This window comes from Streptopelia decaocto, assembly GCF_964273445.1.
Source record: "Streptopelia decaocto genome assembly, chromosome: Z".
NCBI classification, from domain to species: domain Eukaryota; kingdom Metazoa; phylum Chordata; class Aves; order Columbiformes; family Columbidae; genus Streptopelia; species Streptopelia decaocto.
In genome coordinates, this window is record NC_138657.1 from 66,788,578 (window position 1) to 66,801,619 (window position 13,042).

The window sequence follows — 13,042 nt, forward strand, 5'->3', positions numbered from 1 at the left end:
CACGTTGATCACTTTCTGTCTCAGCTAGCAGTGCACGGGTACATCAAGCATGAAGAAATGGTTAGCTTTTCCTGTTACCTTAAGCGTGTCAGTCTAAATTGCGGTACTTTTCTGGTTCCATTTCCTCAAATGGCTACCACATTGCAGTCTGCTGCATGGCCATCCTCAGCAGTTATAACCCTGTTTTGCAAATGCTGTTTGCAGCTGAGGTTGGCTCCATAAACTGCTGCTGCTTGAGCAGGCCCTGCCCTTTTCCATGCCATAAAATACAGAAGCAAAAGCAGATGCTGAAAACTATAGCATGTTCCAAGTAACCAGTTGCACAGAAATGCCCAATTAGTGAGAGCTGAGCTGCAGTTGCCTTGGTATGAGACTCCTTCAGTCATGTAGCAGTTTGCTTATTTTTGTAATCTGATCAGGCTGAAGCCTCAACAAAATTAAAACAGAAAGTAGAGGTTGTGGCACTAGCTGTGGGAGCTTAAAAGAAAGAATAACTGTAATGCTTCATTTGCTATGAAAAAGTGATATTTGCTGTATGTTTTAGCAAATAGTATAATGTGTGGCAATTGACTTGTTAATCACTTCTCTATATGTAGCAGAAATATGCATTTACTGAGTGCCAAGAAGCTTGCTAGAAACACAGAGCACCAATAAGAGTAGGATGCCTATGCATGCATCATTGAATAGTTTGGGTTGGAAGGGACCTTCATCTAATCCAGCCCCCACTGCAATGACCAGGGACACCTTCCACTAGATCAGGTTGCTCAAAGCCCCATCCAGCCTGGCCTTGAACACTTCAGAGGATGGGGGCATTCACAACCTCTCTGGGCAACCTATTCCAGTGCCCCATCACCTTCTTCCTTATATCTAGTCTGAATCTTCCCCTTTTGCCTCTTGTCCTGTCACTGCAGGCCCTGGTAAAGAGTCCCCCTCTGTCTTCTTATAGGCCTCTTTTAAGTACTGAAAGGACACAGTAAGGTCTCCTCGGAGCCTTCTTCTCTCCAGGCTGAACAACCCCAACTCTCTCAGCCTGTCCTCACAGCAGAGCTGTTCCAGCCCTCTCATTTTTGTGGCCTCCTCTGGCCCCTCTCCAATAGGTCCATGTCTGTCCTGTGGTGAGGGCTCCAGAGCTGGACACAGGACTCCAAGTGGGGTCTCACCAGAATGGAGCAGAGGGGCAGCATCACCTCCCTCAACCTGCTGGCCACGCTCTTTTTGATGCAGCCCAAGATACTGTTGCCTTCTTGGCTGCAACCACACATTGCTGGCTCATGTCCAGCTTTTCACCCACCAGTACCCCCAAGTCCTTCTCTGCAGGGCTGCTCTCAAACCCTTGATTCTCCAGCCTGTATTGATACCAGTGGTTTCCTCAACGCAGGTGCAGGACCTGGCACAGTATCATCAGCAAGCCCAACTTCAGCAGTGTGCATGGCAGAGCTGGGATACTAGTTTACAAATATGCCAAAAATCTTTTCTAGTTGTACTTATTCAGGATATTTGTTGATGCTCTTAGCTATGAGGATGAACAGTTGCTTTCAGCCCTCTCATTTTTTCCTACTACAAGGTAGGAAGAAGCAGCTCCTTTGCAAATGTTCTTGAGCACACAGAGGTTACAAGGAAAACCACCCAACCACAGAGCAAAAGTAAATAAACAATCACTATGATTGTCGAACTGTTTTCCACGTACGCTTTCTTCCTTCCTAGCATGTTATACTGTCTCTTGCAAAGCAGACTAGATGGTCTCTTTTTGGCTACCTAAAAATAAACCACTGTTGCAAAATAAAGATATCAGGAAATTGAAACAAATTCTAACTATGTAATAGATATAAAAAGCAGTACTCCAGCCTGTAACTACGGGAAGCACAGAAGAAAATTTTTTTCTGCCAGCAAGAAACAGATGTTCATAGTTACAAGATGCATTTTTATTTTGCTGAAAACTAAAACCATCCCTAACAGGATATTAAAAAAGATGAGAATGTAACTGAGTAAGTCTCATAGATATTTGTGGGGTTTTAGCCTTGCAACTACATATATATACATTGTTTTAGTGCTCATATACTTAGTGGCAAATAGTTGAGAATGAAAAATCTATAGAGGCCCTGGTAATGCAATACTTAATTATGCTTAAGTCTGTTAAGGAACAGAAACAAAACAACAAGACATCATTATTAGAATTTTATGTAACACTATATGCAGAAAGATTAGGTTTCTGATCACTTGTGCTGGACTGAAGACAACTTTTACTCATTGCTGTACTTCTCAGCAGATTCCTATGGCAAACCGTACATTAACCAAATTCCTACTTAATTTGATTTCCAATTTTGTGTACAGTCCTGTTACCTACACGCTTGTTTCTAAAACTAAACTGCTGTTATTTGGCTTGTAGTAAAAGAATGCTACACTGAATAAAGTTAGTTATTCGGCTCTATATGACAGCGTCGGACAAAATGTAAAATATAAAAAAACATCCTGGCTTGGCAGGGAAAAGGGATATTTACAAGTCCTAAACATACATGAAGATTAATCATGTGCACAAAAACACGTTTGCAAATTGTGTAACAAAGTGATGAATACAGCTTTTTCGGTACATTTTCTGGAGTGCCATCCAACATTGAATTCCTGTAAAATAAAATTTCCCAATTTTTCATGCACTTAATTGTGAAAAATACCACAGTCCTAAACAAGGCGTCTAGTGTACAATAATGGTAGGAACACCAAAAGAAAAGCTAGTTCTGGCTGCTGAGAATTATCTCTCCGGACAGATTACACCAATCAATAGCTGGCTTTCAGTTGCTCACATTCCTAAAACCATACAGAATGTTTTGAAGTGGAGTATAGAAAAGGTGAAATAAACAGTTTTGGTGCCCCAGATGCAAAATAACACTATGAAAATGAAGTTTACAGGTAATTCTAGAAACAATGACAATTAAGGAAAAAAAAAAAAAGCCTGGAAAGATATTTTCACTTTCTTCAGGAAGTACTGGATAGAAAGAGTGGTTCCATAAGTAAGTATTTAATCAACCTGAGACAGTTCGAAATCCTAAAATGGGATTTCATAAAACCCCTGCAATCAACTGAACTAACAATGCAAAGGATTTGTCTGAAAAAATGAGTTTATTTGAAAAACATTCAACAGCTACTATTAAGAAATTACTTATCCCCTCTGTGTTTACCTATTTAAATATACTATATATATACATATAGAGAGTTATAATTTGAATTGTGCATTACTATAATGAATCCATAGAACTATGTACTGTAAAAGAACTTGCTTTAAGGTTTTGCATTTCTTGGAGATAATACAGTGTTTTTTTCTGTCTGAAATTAAGCGTACGTAAGACACGTTATCTCAATGCATTGCTAGTAATTTCCTGTAGACACTGTTATTCACAGTAGTAGAACATGTACCCCTTCTACTAGTAGTGGACATTGACTGGCCACTGCTGTTACTACTGTTAGGATCAAAAGTCTTTTTACAGTTGAAGAGACTGAAAAGTTGTCTCTGGTACTGAGAAGAAGCATAGTAGTAAATGAAGGGGTCAATGCAACAGCTAAAGCTGCTGATACAAACACAGAGTAGATAGGCAAAATAGAGATACTCTAAGCTATTGTCATAAGAAAAATGGATATAATGAGTTAATAGGAGGACATTTGTTGGTCCAAAGCAAATAACAAAAACAGTAAAAACAGCCACACACAAGAGCAAGGCACGTGTCTTCTTATTTTGTTTTGCAACAATGGTAGAAGAACTGAGACATCGAATAATACACACGTAACAGACAGTAGAAATTATAAATGGTACTACAAAAAACACAGAAGAGAAGATGGAGAAGAAGTGGAGGTAATAGCCGTGAAGTTCAGATTCTCTTAGCACATCATGGCAAGTAGTTATATTTAACTTGGGTATTTCCATCGTTTGCTCTCTGATGAGGAAAGGTATAACCCCAGATATTGCCACAAGCCATATGATAAAACATATCAGTGAGGCACGGGTTAATGTACGCCACCCAAGAGACTGCATGGGATACACCACTGCTAAGAAGCGGTCGAAGCTTATGCTTGTCATAAGCATTATTGAACAGTACATGTTACAGTAAAAGGCCGCAGTGATGAAACGGCACATTTGAGGTCCAAAAACCCAGTCATTTCCAGAAAAGTGATAAGCTATCTTAAAAGGAAGGACGCTTACAAACAGGACATCCGCAAGGGCCAAATTGAGCATGTATACCACAGCTGGTTTTTCAATTTTCATTTTTTTCAGAAACACAAGTATCGCTGTGATGTTCAAAGGCAGACTCAGCACAAAGACTAAGGTGTAAACTGAAGGAACAAAACGAGTTAGCCATGGACTAGTTAGGTATCTTGCTGTTTGCACTGACACTGTTCGTTGCTCACGTTGAAACAATCCAGTCCGATTGGTGGCTCCTGATCCAATTTCCAAGTAATTTTCAGTATCACCTTCAGTAGGTATAAGGTCATCCTGGTCAATTACAGAAGAGATTACAAAACTTCTGACTCGTGGTAAGCTGCCATTATATGGGGAGGCTGAAAAATAAGAAAATAGTAAGATTAATGAGCAAATACTTACATGGTATGGGGAGTGAAAACATCTTTCAGGAAGGAAAGCTAAGATCGTATTAGCAACACAAAATAATAAGGTCCATTCCTGATTCAAAGTGCAGACCCCCACAGATTTTAGTCCAGCCCTTTTTATTTTAACTCTTGTTACAAGTTCAGGTAAGATGTCCTCCTTGGTCTCCTATCTCTTAGCTTGGAAGCTTGTTATGGTACTGACTCTGTGTGCAGGGACCCAACCTCATTGATGTGATCTTTGGGTTACTTTAACACAAATATAACAGTAAATTCACCACCCTTAAACTGTCTTTGCTAGACCCTTCATACAGTTTGTAAGAAATGAGGTACTGGGATAAATACTAGCATTCATATACAAAATTCCCATTAGAAGTATTCATCACCAAAATAACAAAAAGTTAAAGTGCAACTCAAACATCAAGTTACCAAAATATTTCTGTGTACTCTGGGGACATCTTAACACAATGGCCTCATCAAGAAAGATGGCAGCAGCCTGCATGCAGTTTTCAAGGCAGATGTGGATCAACCTTTTGCTTGTGTCAGACAGGTGGTCACACATTGTACTGAAACACTTCCCCAGATCTACTTATCCTACCCCACAGTGTGCATCATTGAGGACAGCATGTGTCCAGTGTGCCCTCAAGGCACTTCTGAAGACTGCCATTAGTGTTCCTCATACAACAAGGTCTTCTCCAGCATGGTTCAGTGGCTATGACTGAGAAATGTCAGGACAGAGTTTCTTTGCTTTTTAATGTAGATGGAACGAGTTAGGAATTTACCATGACAAAGTGTTGAATGTGTGGTATAAGTTTATTTAGGTAAGAAAAACTAAAAACAAGCTGAAAAGAAAACAACAACAACAACAACCAAACAACAACAACAAAAAGACACAACAAAAAAACCTCAATAACAGCAAAAATTCCAAACTATCAAAGTATCTACTTTAGACAGTATTTTAAAAAATTGTTTGTATGGAGACTTATTTTGGAAGACTGTAGTTTTCAGCTTCGGCTTAATCTAGTTAGGCATAGGATAATTCAAACACGTTATGGGCAGACAGAAGTGAGAGATACTTAAGTATCATTCCTCTGCTTAGTTGTGCAACTGATCCTCTGTTGAATCCTAGACAACTAAAATAAAAAATGAAGGTGTGTTAGCTTAAATCAGTGAGCTGAAAGTACAGAGGCATGATTCATCCATCTAAGATGCTACTCGTTAGAAGCAATTATTTGTTCTACAGTAATTCAAACCATTCTTTTATGCAGATGAGAACAAAAGCACCCGAAGGAGGCAGATGGCAAAGAGAGGAGTGGCTGCAGCTTTAAGCAGGCAGTTACCTTCCTTTGTGCTGTGGGAGAAGGGCCCTGCCCAGCTTGAATTTTGGTGTAATTCAGCCTTGAATGTGGGGGGAGATCAGAGGAGTGATATGGAATTTTGGGGATTTTTTAAAAGATGCTGTGCCGTATGTATCACACTGGGCCACAGCAGCATTCTGGGGGCAGAAGGACAAAAGAGGGAAGTGTTTGAGATAATGGTTTTCATATGCAAAGTGACTAGATTGCAACCTCTGCAGGCCAGAAAAAAGATTTTGGATAAGAATTTCAGCCTAGGAGCTTGTTGCATAGACTGCAGTAGGAATGATTTAGTACTTTTACCAAAACACAAATACACAGAAGTATGTGAGATTCAGTGTTTGCACAGAAGGGCACTAAATTTGTACTAGAGTCTATTCTGCAATCTGGAAGCGAATACTAAAGGTGAAACTATGGATCCTTAATCTGTAATCTTACTTTAAATATTTAGTCCAGGCAGTCAGATGGCTCAAGGCATCAGCACAAGCAGCGTGTGGCCGATATCAAATTGTTAGGTGATTTCCAGTACTTAAAGATCATGGCAACAGAAATCTGTCAGAACTGATACAATCGGTATCAATCTCTTTTGGGAGGATTGTAATTATACCTGAATGAAAACAACCTAATTTCTCGTGCCTAGAGGCTTGCCTCCATGACAGACATCAGTAAAAATGATAAAAAACAATATCGCTGGTATCTGCAGTATATACAAGTTTTATGAATTCAAGACTTTAAATGCAGTGAATATATATTTCTTCCACTGACACATCTAAACCAGAAAATTCCTGAAACAGAAGACAATGATCACAGTACCTGAAGGTCTACATGTCCTTATTGGCTTCTCCACAACCAAAGAACAGTGTGGAGAAACAATGAAGAAGTGATACTGTTTTCCTGTGAAGATGGCATGCTTCTGGGGAACACAGATACAGATGGACGTGATGAGAGGCATGGTAAACCCGTGTCTGGAGTCAGGAACTGTACTGCTAAGATGACCTCTGCATGATGTGGTAACTGAGGTGCTTCCAGCAACCACCTCCCTCATCCCGGTATCCCTGACCTTTGAAGGCTATGCCTGGACCTGAGCTAGCAGAGCCTCACTTTTTGAGGACTATGAGTAAACCAGTCAGAGTCACTGACCCTTAATGGGTCAGGTTAACTCACCACTTAATGTGGAAGCTGTAGGTGGTAACCTGACCAATTTCTCGTCAGTGACTCCTAACTTAGAACAGTGTGAAAATTTGCTAAAGGAAAAAAACGATGATTTATGGACTACTGACCTCTGTCTCAGCTACTACTTATAGTTATTTTAACATTGCTAATAATTTTAATCCTATCAATTCTTGGAGCTAATTTACAGCTTTCTTAGATGAAAGGATTTAGAGCCTGCATTTCTCCATTATCAAACTTTCATAAAAGTAGAATCCCATTACAATAATTCAGGCCATAAACATTTCATAAATAATTTTAGCTTAGTTATAATTCTCTGGAATAATACTTCAACTTGGCAGAAACTACGAGTTCTTTGTGTAAGCAAAGACTTCCTACGGTCAGAGTTGAACTCAACCTTGATGCTGTTAACATCTCTGTGCTGTGTCCTGTGCTCAGTCCATGTCTCCACCGTGAATTTAAATGACATGAGGTACCACTTGACAGACCTGTCTATGGAAAAATGCAATGAGACCTCAAACTTGCTCTTTCTTTGCCTCTTGGTAATACAGAGTGAGAATGTAAACTTTTGTGATGAAATTAAATTTAATTTTAATTTAAAAGAATGATAGCTACATATCAGTTCTTTTCCTTTGCAAAGCTGCTTGTACATTTGTATGACATAGTGTCTGTGTATTATTAGGAAAAACAATAGTGAACTTCATGCTTTCTGAAACAGAAAGGAAGACATTTACTGCCCTGAGGTTCTGGATTCCTTTTGTGTCAATGTTTATTTGAAAAAGCCAATTATTTATACACAGAAGGGAAGAGGATGAATTGATGCCATCTTATTTCAAAAGATCTTCATGAACCTTGACAATAAACATAAAGGTCAGCAATGGGAAACAGTCATACCTATAAGCTGGCATAGTACAAGACAGCCAACACAGTAGCTCTAAAAAAACCAAACCAAACCAAACCAAACCAAACCAAACCAAACCAAACCAAACCAAACCAAACCAAACCAAACCAAACCAAACCAAACCAAACCTAAACTAAACAAACTACTCTTATATAGCTGCAGCTATACCAGAATCTGTCAGATGTTCCTTTCTTGCTGTTTTAAAGCCGCAGATATAATTTGTCTAAAACATATTTCACTACAGCTTAAGTAATTTTTAATAATACAAATAATCTGTTAGGAAGACAGTGGTAAAGCTTGTATAATGATCCTAAGTGTTCAGTCATCTTATTTTTGCTAGGTTTTCATTCAGCCCTTTTGGAAGAGGTCAAACCTGGTGGATTACTATTTTTATGACTAATAACTCTTCTCATTGCTGATATAACTGAGTTAACAGCTGTATCAAAGTACTTGTAAAATATAAATAGGTATGAAAGGACAGAACTAAGAAACAAAGAGAGGGATAAAACCTTGAGGGGGTTTTATCTTCATGGTGTGCAGTCAGGACACTAAACAATATACATACAGTCTTTGCTTCCAATAAGGACTTTGAAGGGCAAAAAATACCTAGAATCAGTATGACACTCAAATTGCCTGAAGTTTTCTTTTACTGCCTATGGTCTTTGCACTGATTCTCCAACAAGGACATAGAGAACTTACGTAAGTTTAGGATTGTTCGATTTTAACAATCTGTATTGTGCTGTTTTCCATCAAGTACTACATATTGCTGGTCTCATGATCAGAATATGCATATTCTGCTTAACCTGAAAGACACTGTGTTGTTTTTTTTTTTTTTTCCCACAGAGCTATCTTATAATTTCCTTTCATGTCTACTTTAATATGCAACAGGCTACTGCACATACAGTTCTGTGAAAGGAGAAATAGAGAGCAAAAATTATAATAGCTTCAACCATTATTAAAAAGCACTCTTGAGCTCCAGAAGAAGATTTTCAAGTATTTCTCTACACCCGAAAATCTGGACAGGATGTTATAAAACAGCAATGTTTATGTTCCAAGGGACATCTTTGGGAGGTGGAAAATTAAAGAATAGGCTCAAACCAATTAAATATTTCCCTATATGCTGCTACACAACAATTAATACTGATTTCTGAGCATTACTGATGAGAGCTGTGCCCATATCCATCGTTTGTAACAAAAAGTTGGTTTCTCTTATCTCCGCTTTGTATAACCCACAGAGATTAGCATCTAGGATCTTAATCACTCAGTGGCCCATAAATTAGGAACTTGCAGGCAGAATGTGAAGGGCACACCAGATCTGTTTATAACAAGGTAAGACACAATCTTTCAGGACAGAGGACAGATTACTTGCTTTTGTTAAAAATAAACACCATATTGTCTTAAAAAAAAAAATCTTTGTTAGCCCACATGTCCATTTATACAGAATTCATCATCGTGCTACACGAATGATGTAGTAACAAGTTGAACACATTTTCTTAACACATTGTCTTTTTGCAACCAGATGTCTGCTACTTTTTGCTTTCCTTTCTCAATGTCTTACACCACAGGTGCCGCATTCAAGCAATGATAAAATCTCCCTATCTCGCTATCAGTGTCTCAATGCAGGAAAGTCCAGTCAGGTTCAAACCTCAGCCAGCCACCTCCAGAGCACCTGCCTGGCTAATCTGCAAGCACTTAGCACCAACCCACTGCTAAGCTATTGCTTTTTCACCTGCCCACAGGACCAGCACAGGTCAGTAAACGTGATAACTGTAGATACTGAGGCACCAAGGGGAAAGCAGGGGAGAACGCGCAGGTGCAAAGGTAGAGCAGACCTGGCAATACTGCAGTGCATGGGCACTGGGAATTAAGTACATTGTGGTGAAAATGGGGAAGGTTATCCAGGGCACTGGGGAAATTATTAGAGTAGGAGTGAGCACAGGGAGAGCAGAAGACATGTTCAGAAGGCCAGGCTTTATTAGTTCTCAACACATGAACTCACTTGTTTTGAAGTTTTCTTTTTTTTCCTAGTGATGTAATACAGTAACTATTTCAACCATTATTTCCTAAGGAAACAGCAAATAGAGTAATTCAGGGTGCTCTTTAATGAGTACTGTAATGGTAAAAGGCAGGAAAAGAAGTCTGAATGTTTCCATAACTGGAAGAATAGCACCCAACAGACTAATCCTTTTTTCTACAACTAACATATCTAGTTTTACACTTTTTTTTAATATAAGGACATTTTCCTTAGACTTCCAGTAGGAACATTATTGTAACCTCATCATTCCCACTTGTCCTTGTGCCAAAAAGTTGTTTAGTCAAAATCATTTGCCCTCTCTCACACTCCTCTCTCAGCATAGCTACAAAAACTAGCTCTGTCCCCTTTCAGACTTAATTTTAGTAGTCAAAGTATGCCCCACTCTGAAATTTCCCCTTAGCTGTTCCTCTCATCAGCCCTTTTTGGTATGTAGAGCTTGAACTGAGTCTTCCCAGCATGCATCTCATGGGGTTATTTGTACAGCAGCACTAAGACCACTGTGCAACTGAAATGTTAAACTGAAGTTTACAGAAAAAAAATGTTGATAATCTCTAAATGCATATTCTTGCCCTTCATATTGCTGTACGCCTCCCAGAAACTGAGAGGTTTACATGCATGTATGTCTTCTCTTAACCTTCCCTCAGCAGCTGCACAGTCAGACAAGCTCTGAGCTAGTCGGATCCACTGTTTCAGCAGTTACAACACTGAAGTTGCTGTTAGTGCTTTTTCTGATTGAATAACCATTAAGGTTATCTATTTGGGGTGGATATTTTCAACTATTTTTTGCTGATGGATCTTCCAAACTTTGTGTTACTTACAAATTCAGCTGGCAGTGTTATCTTCTGAAGCTGTTAATGAACAGCAATGCCAGCTTTTAAAGAAGTCCACCAGCATGTCCTGCCAGCCTGGTCACTTCTTTCCGTCATAACGTGCTATTGCCCAGCTAACTCCTTAGCCATGGGTCAACCGTAAAGCATTCTTAACCATCAATAACCTTACCTGTGTCACAGAATCATTTCAGTTGGAAGAGATGCTCAGGATCATTGCGTCCAACCATAACCTAACTCCAGCACTAAAGCACATCCTTAAGAACCTTTTAAACACCTCCACGGATGGTGACTCCACCACTTCCCTGGGCAGCCTGTTCCAATGACTGTCATTGTGTCTTTCTCAGATCTATATATTTCAGACATATGACATTTCCTTTATTCAGAAAAACAGTTCTCAAAAAGTATCTGACGTTGCTTTACCTAGGCTAACTTCATGTTTTAGCTTGTTCTCTTTCTGCTGTGAGAACAAACCTAGAGCTGTGTTTCACAATGCCAAAGAAAACTCGATCCTAAGATCCAATTAAAGCTTCGAAGCTGGAGACCCTTGACGTGCCGGGCAACGACCCTGTGGATAACGCATACTCTTATTTTCCTCTGCCAAGGCGCAATGGCTCCGGCGCCGCTACCAAGGCAAACGGCGGGGCCGCTGCCCGCAGCTCGCCGGACGGCCGGGGTCCCCACTCGGCTCCCGCCGAGCCGCCCGGCCAGCGCGTCCTTGGGGACCCCAGCACCGCTCAGGCCCGGCAGGGCCGGGGCGCCCTTCCCCTCCCGTCCCCAGCAGCTCCCCCGTGCGCGACGGGGACGGTGACTCACCGACACGGGCGGCGGCGGCGGGCGGCGGGCGCGGGCAGCCGAGGAGCGCCAAGGCGTAGAGCAGCGTGGGCAGCGGCCCCGGCCCCATGGCCGCCGCGCCGGCGGGGAGCTCCGTTCGCCCGGCTGTCCGGCCAGCGCAGCGGAACGGGAGTGCACGCGAGGGGCGGCGGCAAGAGGCTGAGGAAGGGCCGTCCCGGGGCCGCCGAGGCTTCCTCAGGGGGCAGGGGAGGCGGGGGCGCCATCCTGCCGCGCCCCCCCGGCGGAAGGGGGGCAGACCGCGCCGCCCCCGCAGCACAACCGCCCGGCCAGGGGCCCCCGCGCTGCGGAAGCGGCAGCGGAGAGACACGGGACCCAGCTGAGAAACGGGAAAGGGTCGTGGAGGCGGGCAGGGTGGGAAGCCGGGAGGGGCAGAACAAAGGGTTAGTGCTAAGTTTGCCAGATTTTGTTTGTGCAATCCAAATTGCTAATGCCCCACAGGAGAACAGTTACAAGGCCAGTTGAAGTACGTGCATTGTTCGTAAGTGAAAGATCACACTCATTCAGAAAAGCTCCTTAATACCTAGATCTGCTTTGTACAAAGGAGACAACATCAAGCTGCTTGTGTTGCATGGGTTCCGTAAGCTGACTGCTTTACAAATACGGGACAATTCATCATCACTTCAAAAACAGATTTGCAATCCTCATGTTGGAAGTGGTGCCACCCCGGAACTCCAGTGGCATGTGTCATCTTGGACAAAAAAGCATGTTCTGTCCTTCAGAGTTGGTCATAATTCAAGAAGTGGTTGAAGCAAAACATATATGAAAGCTATAGATGAAAATATTTCAGTAACTTTGCAGCTATTGTTTAGGCTCTTTTCTTTGAAAGGATTTCTTCCTCTGGTAGTTTGAGTGCTTTGAATGCCTTATGTTATAAATGAAGACAAGTTTTTAAGCCAATTAATTTTATTGGGCAAGCGAATTTAAGGCAAGCGGTAATTAGGCAAAACAGCGCTAGGTGACCGGTGGAACTCGGTTCCGCCACGGGCACACCCTCCAGTCTTCGTGGGTGCTTATATAAGTTTTACACGTGTTCATGCATTGGTTGATGCTGTTCGCGGGCTTCCAGCAGCTCTCCGGATTGGTGGAAGGTGTTGCTGTGGAAGAATTTGCGGTGGAAAATGTTGCCTTTTGAGCCACTGGATGTCGCTGGTTTCTGGCTTGAAAAAGCTGAGTCACTGGGGGGGTGCTTGTCCTATTTGACCTTGCTGCCTTATCCAGGCATTCAAGCCTTGGTTTTAACTGTCACTACAAAGTTCTACAAAACAGAATCAAACTTGTACAAACACAGTTACTGCTTACAACAATATGC

At 41.5% G+C, this 13,042-nt stretch overlaps 1 protein-coding gene across 1 annotated transcript; it reads right to left on the bottom strand.

Annotated features, from left to right (window-relative positions):
• Window positions 1-1,900: 1,900 nt before the first annotated feature.
• Window positions 1,901-12,032, bottom strand: F2R (coagulation factor II thrombin receptor). The gene is made up of 2 exons (XM_082074521.1): window positions 11,695-12,032; window positions 1,901-4,545 (listed from the first exon to the last, which is right to left on the bottom strand). Exons 1-2 carry the CDS (start codon window positions 11,780-11,782, stop codon window positions 3,350-3,352), a joined length of 1,284 nt encoding a protein of 427 aa, XP_081930647.1. The 5' UTR covers window positions 11,783-12,032; the 3' UTR covers window positions 1,901-3,349.
• Window positions 12,033-13,042: the final 1,010 nt, after the last annotated feature.

What these genes read in the sequence shown, in the direction of transcription:
- F2R (XM_082074521.1), bottom strand. Translation starts at nt 11,782, where the DNA reads ATGGGGCCGGGGCCGCTGCCCACGCTGCTCTACGCCTTGGCGCTCCTC. An exon ending in CGCCGCCGCCGCCCGTGTCG is followed by an intron (nt 4,546 to 11,694) that starts GTGAGTCACCGT and finishes CTTATTTTTCAG; the next exon opens with CCTCCCCATATAATGGCAGC.